General features: G+C 35.1%; 1 protein-coding gene across 1 annotated transcript in view; it reads right to left on the bottom strand.

The window, feature by feature from the left end:
• Positions 1-750: 750 nt before the first annotated feature.
• The window catches only part of LOC139835609 (uncharacterized), a 99,693-nt gene continuing 87,457 nt past the window's right edge, over positions 751-12,986 (bottom strand). The window contains exon 4 of the mRNA XM_071825469.1: positions 751-762. Within this exon, the coding sequence (XP_071681570.1) occupies positions 751-762 (12 nt within the window). The remainder of the gene's footprint in view (positions 763-12,986) is intronic.

The following is a 12,986-nucleotide window of genomic DNA, read 5'->3' as shown; positions in this document are numbered from 1 at the left end:
CCCAGAGACCTTATCGTATGAATCCCCAAGAACTGATCGAATTAAAGAAACAGTTGGACGATATGTTGGCCAAGGGTCTTATCCGACCTAGTGCTTCACCATGGGGGTCGCCGTGATCTTTGTGGACAAAAGAGATGGAACCATTCGCTTATGTTTGGACTACCGGAGGCTCAATGATGTTACCATTAAAAATAAGTATCCTCTGCCCAAGATCGATGACTTGTTCGATCAGATGAACGGAGCTAAGGTTTTCTCCAAGATAGATCTTCGCACCGGGTATCACCAGCTCAAAGTTAGAGAATCCGACATTCACAAGACTGCCTTCACTACCCGTTACGGATTGTATGAGTACACCGTAATGTCCTTTGGACTCACCAATGCCCCCGCCTACTTCATGAATCTCATGAACAAGGTCTTCATGGAATACCTAGACAAATTTGTTTTGGTGTTCATCGACGATATCTTGGTTTACTCCAAAACTGAGGAAGAACACGAGAGCATCTGCGGCTCATTTTGGGTACCCTTAGGCAACATCGACTCTATGCTAAGTTCAGTAAATGCAAGTTTTGGCTCAAGGAAGTTGGATTTCTTGGCCACGTCTTATCTGCCGGAGGACTCTCTGTTGATCCCTCTCTGATCAAGTCCATTGTGGACCGACAACCCCCTAAGAACGTTACCGAAGTGAGATACTTCCTCGGATTGGCGGGATACTACCGCAAGTTCGTTGAAGGATTCTCAAGTATCGCCAAGCTAATGACCCTCCTGTTAAAAAAGGATAAGAAGTTTGAATGGACAGAAAAGTGTGAAGAAAGCTTCCAAGAATTAAAAAGGAGACTCGTTTCAGCCCCCGTCTTGACCATGCCCGACGTCACCAAGGACTTTGTGATCTATTGCGATGCTTCCAAACTTGGTCTTGGAAGTGTCTTAATGCAAGAAGGAAAAGTAATCTCTTACCTCTCCCGACAACTTAAACCTCACGAAGCCAATTATCCCACCCATGATCTGGAGTTAGCTGATTTGCCTGGTTTGAATATGTCTAGACCTTTTTTTATCATCTTGAATGCTTACTATATGACATAAGTAGACTATGTGCATTGGTATTTCATTTTTTCATTTTCATGCCCATTTGAATCTTGGTGAAATCCTAGGTTTGAGCAAGATTTAAACAAGTTTAACACGTGAAAACGAATAAGTAAGCATGGATCCTTCTTAGTCACTCCAAAATGTACCAATTGATAGATGTGTTAACTTTGCTTCATGGAAAAATTAATGTCATGTAAATGAGTTAACTTGGATTTCCTACCCTTGAATCCATAGGAAACTTTGTTCTAATGCACTATAATAATCAACCGAGTTTTTACACCAATAGGTCTGTCACTTACGTGTGGTGCCCATGCGTGAGGTCCCACACTTCAGTGAGCACAAGTCACGTGCAGTAGGTACGCAAACTCCCAGCCATTTTCTTTGTCAAGAGAAGACGCATCAGGATTCAGGATGCGTATTGGGAGTCTTTGGGTCCTTCTGGATCCTTCGGTTGTCCCTCTCACAAAAAAAGACAAATCTCTCTCATTCTCGGCCTCGCTCGACTCGCTCGCTCACACCTCCCTGCTCACTGACAAACCCTGCACAATAGTCAACATCGTCACCCGAAAAAGGGGAGACACCATAATGCTCTCCCTTCTTCTGTCCTTCCGAGTGATCCCTCTTCCTCCGAGTTTCACTAGCTAGACGGGCAAACACACATGTGCTGCATAGTAATAATAAAAAGGTGAGTAGAAAAATCGACCTACGAATCTATAATTAAATAGGTTAAACTAGGGTTTTGCCCAGTACTACAGATCAAGGTTCAAAAAATTCCAACTACGGGGTTCGAACAACCCCATTTCTAATCCAAGAATTTTTTCGACCTCATCCAATGGCCTCAAACTATAGGGTTAGCATCTAGTGCAGTATGTGTGAACATGTATGCACTATGTGTGCTATAACTTGTATGTCTTTCAAATTTGAACCAAATTTGAATAAGTTTGAAATATTCGAAATGGGGCTTTTGCTTTAAACGTTTGAAACCCAAAACGACTTCTCTTCATGCTAGACTTCATAAGACCGAGTTTAGGGTTAGGGGGTAGTTACATGATTTGTCTGGTTAGAATATGTCTAAACCTTGTTTATCAACTTGAATGCTTACTATATGACATAAGAAGACTATGTGCGCTTTGGGTTTTCATTTTTCTATTTTTTTATTTTATGCAGATTTGAATCTTGGTCAAGTCCTAGATTCGACCAAGATTTAAACAAGTTTCAAACATGACAATGAAAAGGTAATTAATCCTGGATCCTTCTTAATTAACCAGTCAGTCTAATTAAAATGAAGCTTTTGGGAGGTTTTTGAAATTTCCATGTTTGAAACCCAAAACCACACTTCTCTGCTTCAATTCATGCTTGACTTCATATATAATTAAGACAGAGTTTAGGGTTAGGGGTACATGATTTGCCTGGTTTGAATATGTCTAGACCTTGTTTATGAACTTGAATGCTTACTATATATATGACATGAGAAGACTATGTGCTTTGTTTTAATTTTTTTTATGCCCATTTGAATATTGGTCAAATCCTAGGTTTGAGCAAGATTTAAACAAGTTTAAAACATGAAAATGAAAAGGTAAGCATGGATCCTTCTTAGTCACTCTAAAATGAAGCTTTTGGGAGGTCTTTGCAATTTCCGTGTTTGAAACCAAAAACCACTTCTCTTCATGCTTGACTTCATAAGACGAAGTTTAGGGTCGATAGGGGGTAGATACATGATTTGTCTGGTTTGAATATGTCTAGACCTTGTTTATCAACTTGAATGCAGAAAACTATGTGCTTTGGTTCTTCATTTTTCTGATTTTTTTTGGAATTTTGATGCACATTTGAATCTTGGTCAAATCCTAGGTTTGACCAAGATTTAAACAAGTATAGAACATGAAAATGAAAAGGGAAGCCTGTATCCTTCTTAGTCACCCTAAATAAAGTTTTTGGAAGGTTTTTGAAATTTCCATGTTTGAAACCTAAAACCACTTATCTTCATGCTTGACTTCATAAGACAGAGTTTAGGGTCGATAGGGGGTAGATACATGATTTGTCTGGTTTGAATATGTCTAGACCTTGTTTATCAACTTGAATGCTTACTATATGACATAAGAGGACTATGTGCATTGGTATTTCATTTTTTGATTTCTATGCCCATTTGAATCTTGGTAAATCCTAGGTTTGAGCAAGATTTAAACAAGTTTAACATGTGAAAATGAAAAGGTAAGTCTGGATCCTTCTCTTAGAAACTCTAAAATGAAGCTTTTGGGAGGTTCTTGAAATTACCATGTTTGAAACCCAAAACCACTTATGTTCATGCTTGACTTGATAAGACAGAGTTTAGGGTTAGGGGTAGATACATGATTTTACTGGTTTGAATATGTCCAGACCATGTTTATCAATTTGAATAATTACTATATGACATGAGAAGGCTATGTGCTTTGGTTTTTCATTCTTTCGATTTTTTCTAAATTTTTATGCCCATTTGAATCTTGGTCAAATCCTAGGTTTGACCAAGATTTCAATAAGTTTAAACATGACAATGAAAAGGTAATTAATCATGGATCCTTCTTAATTAACCAGTCAGTCTAATTAAAATGAAACTTTTGGGAGGTTTTTGAAATTTCCATGTTTGAAACCCAAAACCACACTTCTCTGCTTCATGCTTGACTTAATATACAATTAAGACAGAGTTTAGGGTTAGGGGGTACATGATTTGTCTGGTTTGAATATGTCTAGATCTTGTTTATGAACTTGAATGTTTACTATATGACATAAGAAGACTATGTGCTTTGGTTTTTAATTTTTTTTTGAATTTTGATGCACATTTGAATCTTGGTCAAATCCTAGGTTTGACCAAGATTTAAACAAGTTTAAAACATGAAAATGAAAAGGTAAGGCTGGATCCTTCTTAGTCACTCTAAAATGAAGCTTTTGGGAGGTTTTTGAAATTTCCATGTTTGAAACCAAAAACCACTTCTCTTCATGCTTGACTTCATAAGACGAAGTTTAGGGTCGTTAGGGGGTAGATACATGATTTGTCTGTTTTGAATATGTCTAGACCTTGTTTATCAACTTGAATGCTTACTATATGACATAAGAAAACTATGTGCTTTGGTTTTTCATTTTTCTGATTTTTTTTGGAATTTTGATGCACATTTGAATCTTGGTCAAATCCTAGGTTTGACCAAGATTTAAACAAGTATAGAACATGAAAATGAAAAGGGAAGCCTGTATCCTTCTTAGTCACCCTAAATGAAGTTTTTGGAAGGTTTTTGAAATTTCCATGTTTGAAACCCAAAACCACTTATCTTCATGCTTGACTTCATAAGACAGAGTTTAGGGTCGATAGGGGGTAGATACATGATTTGTCTGGTTTGAATATGTCTAGACCTTGTTTATCAACTTGAATGCTTACTATATGACATAAGAGGACTATGTGCATTGGTATTTCATTTTTTGATTTCTATGCCCATTTGAATCTTGGTAAATCCTAGGTTTGAGCAAGATTTAAACAAGTTTAACATGTGAAAATGAAAAGGTAAGTCTGGATCCTTCTCTTAGAAACTCTAAAATGAAGCTTTTGGGAGGTTCTTGAAATTACCATGTTTGAAACCCAAAACCACTTATGTTCATGCTTGACTTGATAAGACAGAGTTTAGGGTTAGGGGTAGATACATGATTTTTCTGGTTTGAATATGTCCAGACCATGTTTATCAATTTGAATAATTACTATATGACATGAGAAGGCTATGTGCTTTGGTTTTTCATTCTTTCGATTTTTTCTAAATTTTTATGCCCATTTGAATCTTGGTCAAATCCTAGGTTTGACCAAGATTTCAATAAGTTTAAACATGACAATGAAAAGGTAATTAATCATGGATCCTTCTTAATTAAACAGTCAGTCTAATTAAAATGAAGCTTTTGGGTGGTTTTTGAAATTTCCATGTTTGAAACCCAAAACCACACTTCTCTGCTTCATGCTTGACTTAATATACAATTAAGACAGAGTTTAGGGTTAGGGGGTACATGATTTGTCTGGTTTGAATATGTCTAGATCTTGTTTATGAACTTGAATGTTTACTATATGACATAAGAAGACTATGTGCTTTGGTTTTTTTTTTTTGAATTTTGATGCACATTTGAATCTTGGTCAAATCCTAGGTTTGACCAAGATTTAAACAAGTTTAAAACATGAAAATGAAAAGGTAAGGCTGGATCCTTCTTAGTCACTCTAAAATGAAGCTTTTGGGAGGTTTTTGAAATTTCCATGTTTGAAACCAAAAACCACTTCTCTTCATGCTTGACTTCATAAGACGAAGTTTAGGGTCGTTAGGGGGTAGATACATGATTTGTCTGTTTTGAATATGTCTAGACCTTGTTTATCAACTTGAATGCTTACTATATGACATAAGAAAACTATGTGCTTTGGTTTTTCATTTTTCTGATTTTTTTTGGAATTTTGATGCACATTTGAATCTTGGTCAAATCCTAGGTTTGACCAAGATTTAAACAAGTATAGAACATGAAAATGAAAAGGGAAGCCTGTATCCTTCTTAGTCACCCTAAATGAAGTTTTTGGAAGGTTTTTGAAATTTCCATGTTTGAAACCCAAAACCACTTATCTTCATGCTTGACTTCATAAGACAGAGAGTTTAGGGTCGATAGGGGTAGATACATGATTTGTCTGGTTTGAATATGTCTAGACCTTGTTTATCAACTTGAATGCTTACTATATGACATAAGAGGACTATGTGCATTGGTATTTCATTTTTTGATTTCTATGCCCATTTGAATCTTGGTAAATCCTAGGTTTGAGCAAGATTTAAACAAGTTTAACATGTGAAAATGAAAAGGTAAGTCTGGATCCTTCTCTTAGAAACTCTAAAATGAAGCTTTTGGGAGGTTCTTGAAATTACCATGTTTGAAACCCAAAACCACTTATGTTCATGCTTGACTTCATAAGACAGAGTTTAGGGTCGATAGGGGGGTAGATACATGATTTGTCTGGTTTGAATATGTCTAGACCTTGTTTATCAACTTGAATGCTTACTATATGACATAAGAGGACTATGTGCATTGGTATTTCATTTTTTGATTTCTATGCCCATTTGAATCTTGGTAAATCCTAGGTTTGAGCAAGATTTAAACAAGTTTAACATGTTAAAATGAAAAGGTAAGTCTGGATCCTTCTCTTAGAAACTCTAAAATGAAGCTTTTGGGAGGTTCTTGAAATTACCATGTTTGAAACCCAAAACCACTTATGTTCATGCTTGACTTCATAAGACAGAGTTTAGGGTTAGGGGTAGATACATGATTTTTCTGGTTTGAATATGTCTAGACCATGTTTATCAATTTGAATAATTATTATATGACATGAGAAGGCTATGTGCTTTGGTTTTTCATTCTTTCGATTTTTTCTAAATTTTTATGCCCATTTGAATCTTGGTCAAATCCTAGGTTTGACCAAGATTTCAATAAGTTTAAACATGACAATGAAAAGGTAATTAATCATGGATCCTTCTTAATTAAACAGTCAGTCTAATTAAAATGAAGCTTTTGGGAGGTTTTTGAAATTTCCATGTTTGAAACCCAAAACCACACTTCTCTGCTTCATGCTTGACTTCATATACAATTAAGACAGAGTTTAGGGTTAGGGGGTACATGATTTGTCTGGTTTGATTATGTCTAGATCTTGTTTATGAACTTGAATGTTTACTATATGACATAAGAAGACTATGTGCTTTGGTTTTTAATTTTATTTATTTTTTTTGAATTTTGATGCACATTTGAATCTTGATCAAATCCTAGGTTTGACCAAGATTTAAACAAGTTTAAAACATGAAAATGAAAAGGTAAGGCTGGATCCTTCTTAGTCACTCTAAAATGAAGCTTTTGGGAGGTTTTTGAAATTTCAATGTTTGAAACCAATACGACTTCTCTTCATGCTAGACTTCATAAGATCGACCGAGTTTATGGTTAGGGGTAGATACATGATTTGTCTGGTTTGAACACATGTCTAAACCTTGGTTACCAACTTGAATGCTTACTATATGACATAAGAAGAGTATGTGCTTTTTTTTTTCATTCTTATATTTTTTTGAATTTTATGCCCATTTGAATCTTGGTCAAATCCTAGGTTTGACCAGGATTTAAACAAGTATAAAATATGAAAACGAAAAGGTAAGCCTGGATCCTTCTTAGTCACCCTAATATGTACCATCTTTTGGGAAGTTTTTGAAATTTTCATGTTTGAAACCCAAAACCACTTCTCTTCATGATTGACTTCATAATTAAGACAGTGTTTAAGGTTAGGGGCAGATATATACATGATTATCTGGTTTGAATATGTCTAGACCTTGTTTATCAACTTTAATGCTTACTATTTATATGACATAAGAATGCTATGTGCTTTGGTTTATCATTCTTTTGGTTTTTTCCTGAATTTTTATGCCCATTTGAATCTTGGTTAAATACTAGGTTTGACAAAGATTTAAACAAGTTTAAAATATGAAAATGAAAAGGTAACCATGAATCCTTCTTAGTCACTCTAAAATGAACCTTTTGGGGGGTTCTTGAAATCTCAATGTTTGAAACCCAAAACCACTTCTCTTCATGGTTGACTTCATAAGACAGAGTTTAGGGTTAGGGGTTAGATACATGATTTGTCGGGTTTGGATATGTCTAGACCTTGTTTATCAACTTGAATTCTTGCTTTATGACATCAGAAGGCTATGTGCTTTGGTTTTTCATTTTCTGATTTTTTTGAATTTTATGCCCATTTGAATCTTGTTCAAATACTAGCTAGGTTTGACCAAGATCTAAAAATGAAGCTTTTGGGAGGTTTTTGAAATTTCCATGTTTGAAACCCAAAACCACTTCTCTTCATGCCTTACTTCATAATTAAGACAAAGTTTAGGGTTAGGGAGTAGATACATGATTTGCCTGGTTTGAATATGTCTAGACCTTCTTTATCATCTTGAATGCTTACTATATGACATAAGAAGACTATGTGCATTGGTATTTCAATTTTTCATTTTCATGCCCATTTGAATCTTGGTGAAATCCTAGGTTTGAGCAAGATTTAAACAAGTTTAACACGTGAAAACGAATAATTAAGCATGGATCCTTCTTAGTCACTCCAAAATGTACCAATTGATAGATGTGTTAACTTTGCTTCATGGAAAAATTAGTGTCATGTATATGAGTTTTAACTTGGATTTCCTACCCTTGAATCCATAGGAAACTTTGTTCTAATGCACTATAATAATCAACTGAGTTTTTACACCAACAGGTCTGTCACTTACGTGTGGTGCCCATGCGTGAGGTCCCACACTTCAGTGAGCACAAGTCACGTACAGTAGGTACGCAAACTCCCAGCCATCTTTGTCAAGAGAAGACGCGTCAGGATGCGTATTGGAAGTCTGTGGGTCCTTCAGGATCCTTCGGTTGTCCCTCTCACAAAAAAATCTCTCTCATTCTCGGCCTCGCTTCGACTCGCTCGCTCGCTCGCACCTCCTGCTCACTGACAAAACCTGCACAACAGTCAACATCATCACCCGAAAAAGGGGAGACACCATAATGCACTCCCTTCTTCTCTACTTCCGAGTGATCCCTCTTCCTCCGAGTTTCACGCGACGGGCAAACACACATGTGCTGCATAGTAATAATAAAAAAGTAGAAAAATCGACCTACCTATCTATGATTAAATATAGGTTAATCTAGGGTTTTGCCCACTACTACAGATCAAGTTCAAAAATATCCACTTGAATGGTTCGATTTTGGGCTACTAATGTGCGTTGGTTTTTTATTTTTTTCTGAATGTTTATGCCCATTTGAATCTTGGTCAAATCCTATGTTTGACCAAGATTTAAACAAGCATAAACATGAAAATGAAAAGGTAAGCTTGGATCCTTTTTAGTCACTCTAAGATGACCAATCTAGTTTAGGGTTAGGGGGTAGATACATGATTTGTCGGGTTTGAATATGTCTAGACATGCTTGTTTATCAACTTGAATGCTTACTATATGACATAAGAAGACTATATGTGCGTTGGTTTCTTATTTTTAATTTTTTTCTGAATGTTTATGCCCATTTGAATCTTGGTCAAATCCTATGTTTGACCAAGATTTAAACAAGTTAATTTAAAACATGAAAATGAAAAGGTAAGCATGGAACCTTCTTAGTCACTCTAAGATGAAGTTTTTGGGAGGTTTTTGAAATTTCAATGTTTGAAACCCAAAACCACTTCTCTTCATGTTTGACTTCATAAGACAGATCGAGTTTAGGGTTAGGGCCAGGGTAGATACATGATTTTTCTTGTTTTAATATGTCTAGACCATGTTTATCAACTTGAATGCTCATTATATGACATAAAAAGGCTATGTGCTTTGTTTTTTTTTAGTTTTTTGATTTTTTATGCCCATTTGAATAATGGTCAAATCCTAGGTTTGACCAAGATTTAAACAAGTTTAAAACATGAAAATGAAAAGGTAAGCATGGATCCTTCTTAGTCATTCAAAAATGAAGCTTTTGGGGGGTTCTTGAAATCTCAATGTTTGAAACCCAAAACCACTTCTCTTCATATGGTTGACTTCATAAGACAGAGTTTAGGGTTAGGGGGTAGATCGATACATGATTTGTCAGGTTTGAGTATGTCTATACATGCTTGTTTATCAACTTGAATGCTTACTATATGACATAAGAAGAATATATGTGCGTTGGTTTCTTATTTTTAATTTTTTTCTGAATGTTTATGCCCATTTGAATCTTATTGGTCAAATCCTATGTTTGACCAAGATTTAAACAAGTTAATTTAAAACATGAAAATGAAAAGGTAAGCATGGAACCTTCTTAGTCACTCTAAGATGAAGTTTTTGGGAGGTTTTTGAAATTTCAATGTTTGAAACCCAAAACCACTTCTCTTCATGTTTGACTTCATAAGACAGATCGAGTTTAGGGTTAGGGCGAGGGTAGATACATGATTTTTCTTGTTTTAATATGTGTAGACCATGTTTATCAACTTGAATGCTCATTATATGACATAAAAAGGCTATGTGCTTTGGTTTTTTTTATTTTTATGATTTTTTTGAATTTTTATGCCCATTTGAATCTTGGTCAAATCCTAGGTTTGACCAAGATTTAAACAAGTTTAAAGGTAAGCATGGATCCTTCTTAGTCATTCAAAAATGAAGCTTTTGGTGGGTTCTTGAAATCTCAATGTTTGAAATCCAAAACCACTTCTCTTCATATGGTTGACTTCATAAGACAGAGTTTAGGGTTAGGGGGTATATATAGTAGATTGATACATGATTTGTCGGGTTTGAATATGTCTATACATGCTTGTTTATCAACTTGAATGCTTACTATATGACATAAGAAGACTATATGTGCGTTGATTTTTCATTTTTTTTCTTTTTTCTGAATTAATGTTTATGCCCATTTGAATCTTGGTCAAATCCTAGGTTTGACCAAGATTTAAACAAGTTTAAAACATAAAATGAAAAGGTAAGCCTAGATCCTTCTTAGTCATTCTAAAATGAAGCTTTTGGGGGGTTCTTAGAAATCTCAATGTTTGAAACCCAAAACCGCTTCTCTTCATGGTTAACTTCATAAGACAAAGTTTAGGGTTAGGGGTACATACATGATTTGTCGGGTTAATTTGAATATGTCTAGACATGCATGCTTGTTTATCAACTTGAATGCTTACTATATGACATAATAAGACTATATGTGTGTTGGTCAAATCCTATGTTTGACCAAGATTTAAACAAGCATAAATCCTGAAAATGAAAAGGTAAGCTTGGATCCTTCTTATTCACTCTAAAATTAAGCTTTTGGGAAGTTTTTGAAATTTCCATGTTTGAAACCCAAAATCACTTCTCTTCATGCTTGACTTCATAAGACATAGTTAAGGGCTAGGGGGTAGGTACATGCTTTTTATGTTTTGAATATGTCTAGACCTTGTTCATATCGATCAACTTGAATGCTTAATATATATATATATATATATATGACATAAAAAGGCTATGTGCTTTGTTTTTTTTTGATTTTTCTGAATGTTTAATGCCATTTGAATCTTGGTCAAGTCCTAGGTTTGACCAAGATTTTAGCAAGTTTAAAACACATGAAAATGAAAAGGCAAGCCTGGATCCTTCTTAGTCATTCTAAAATGAAGCTTTTGGGGGTTCTTGAAATCTCAATATAATGTTTGAAACCCAAAACCACTTCTCTTCAAGCTTGACTTCATAAGACAGAGTTAAGGGTTAGGGGTAGATACATGCTTTTTCTATTTTGAATATGTCTAGACCTTGTTTATCAACTTGTTGAATTAATGCTTATTTTATATGACATAAGAAGGCTATATATGTGCTTTGGTTTTTCATTTTTATGTTTTTTTAATTTTATGCCCATTTGAATCTTGGTCAAATACTAGCTAGGTTTGACCAAGATTTAAACAATTTAAAAACATGAAAATGAAAAGGCAAGCCTGGATCTTTTTTAGTCACTCTAAAATGAAGCTTTTGGGAGGTTCTTGAAATTTCAATGTTTGAAACCAATACGACTTCTCTTCATGCTATGCGCGCATGGCATACCTTGCATATCATTCGTGCATATATTTCAATATATATTTGAACATATTCTTGGGGATATATATATTTCAATCTCTCTCTCGATCTATATATCGTTGGTGGCCAAGAAACACACATATATATACGCATGCACTTTATGCGCAAAGGCGCGGGTGCCTCCAATAATGTGTGTGTGCACTCGATCGATGATCCCTAAACCTTAAACCCTAAAACCCTAATCCCTAATCCCTAATTATACCCTAAACGTACACCCTAAACACCCTAAACACTAAAACCTAAACCCTAGACCCTGAACCCTAAACACTACACCCTAAGCCCTAAACCCTAAACACTAAACCCTAAACCCTAAACCCTAACCCTAGACCCTAAACCCTAAACCCTAAATATATTTCAATCTCTCTCTCTAGATCTATATATCGTTGGTGGCCAAGAAACACACTTATATATATACGCATGCACTTTATGCGCAAAGGCGCAGGTGCCTCTAATAATGTGTGTGTGCACTCGATCGATGATCCCTAAACCTTAAACCCTATGTTTGACCAAGATTTAAAAAAGTTAATTTAAAACATGAAAATGAAAAGGTAAGCATGGAACCTTCTAAGTCACTCTAAGATGAAGTTTTTGGCAGGTTTTTGAAATTTCCATGTTTGAAACCCAAGACCACTTCTCTTCATGTTTGACTTCATAAGACAGATCGAGTTTAGGGTTAGGGCCAGGGTAGATACATGATTTTTCTTGTTTTAATATGTCTAGACCATGTTTATCAACTTGAATGCTCATTATATGACATAAAAAGGCTATGTGCATTGTTTTTTTTTTTGATTTTTTATGCCCATTTGAATCTTGGTAAAATCCTAGGTTTGACCAAGATTTAAACAAGTTTAAAGGTAAGCATGGATCCTTCTTAGTCATTCAAAAATGAAGCTTTGGGGGGGGGGGTTCTTGAAATCTCAATGTTTGAAACCAAAAACCACTTCTCTTCATATGGTTGACTTCATAAGATAGAGTTTCTGGTTTGGTGGTATAGTAGATCGATACATGATTTGTCGGGTTTGAATATGTCTAGACATGCTTGTTTATCAACTTGAATGCTTACTATATGACATAAGAAGAATATATATATGCGCGTTGATTTTTAATTTTTTGTTTTTTCAGAATTAATGTTTATGCCCATTTGAATCTTGGTCAAATCCTAGGTTTGACCATGATCTAAACAAGTTTAAAACATAAAATGAAAAGGTAAGCCTGGATCCTTCTTAGTCATTCTAAAATGAAGCTTTTGGGGGGGTTCTTGAATCTCAATATAATGTTTGAAACCCAGAA

The sequence above is a fragment of the Lolium perenne genome, chromosome 2 (assembly GCF_019359855.2).
Source record: "Lolium perenne isolate Kyuss_39 chromosome 2, Kyuss_2.0, whole genome shotgun sequence".
NCBI lineage: Eukaryota > Viridiplantae > Streptophyta > Magnoliopsida > Poales > Poaceae > Lolium > Lolium perenne.
The sequence above is the reverse complement of the archived record's forward strand: the minus strand, read 5'-3'. Positions and strand labels throughout refer to the sequence as shown.